At 70.1% G+C, this 411-nt stretch overlaps 1 protein-coding gene across 1 annotated transcript in view; it reads right to left on the bottom strand.

Moving 5' to 3' along the window:
* LOC104287514 (aminopeptidase N-like) overlaps window positions 1-144 on the bottom strand; it is a gene marked incomplete at its 3' end in the record, with an annotated part of 8,561 nt that extends 8,417 nt beyond the window's left edge. Inside the window, exon 1 of the mRNA XM_009886230.1 lies at window positions 62-144. Within this exon, the coding sequence (XP_009884532.1) occupies window positions 62-144 (83 nt within the window). The remainder of the gene's footprint in view (window positions 1-61) is intronic.
* Window positions 145-411: the final 267 nt, after the last annotated feature.

Raw genomic sequence — 411 nt, 5'->3', positions numbered from 1 at the left:
CCCCCGCCGCCCCGCGGCTGGGGCAGGATGGGGGAAGGGGCAGCGAGGCCAGAGCCGTTACCAGAGGTGGCTGTGCACAAACATCTCGTCGCAGAGGAAGCACGTGTGGCCGGACGCATCCTGCGCCGCAAACTGCCATGCCATGGCGCAGGGCTGGACACCGGCATGCCCCACGGCAGCAGGGACGCTTGTCCCAGCCCAACCCTCCCGGCACCCCCGTGTCCCAGGTCTGGAGCAGAGCGGGACGAGGGCACCACGCCGTGTTCCTCACTGCAGGTCAAGCCGAGTTTTACATTCCACGTGCCCCAGTGCCTGTCGGACCCCGTGTCCCGGCCCCAGGACAGAGCCCGGAGCACTGCTCACCTGCTCCCTCCACCACGCTGCTCCGGCAGCCGACCCGAGGGGAGGGGG

Source organism: Charadrius vociferus, unplaced genomic scaffold, assembly GCF_000708025.1.
Source record: "Charadrius vociferus isolate BGI_N301 unplaced genomic scaffold, ASM70802v2 scaffold2715, whole genome shotgun sequence".
NCBI lineage: Eukaryota > Metazoa > Chordata > Aves > Charadriiformes > Charadriidae > Charadrius > Charadrius vociferus.
This window is presented reverse-complemented; position numbering and strand designations above follow the sequence as displayed.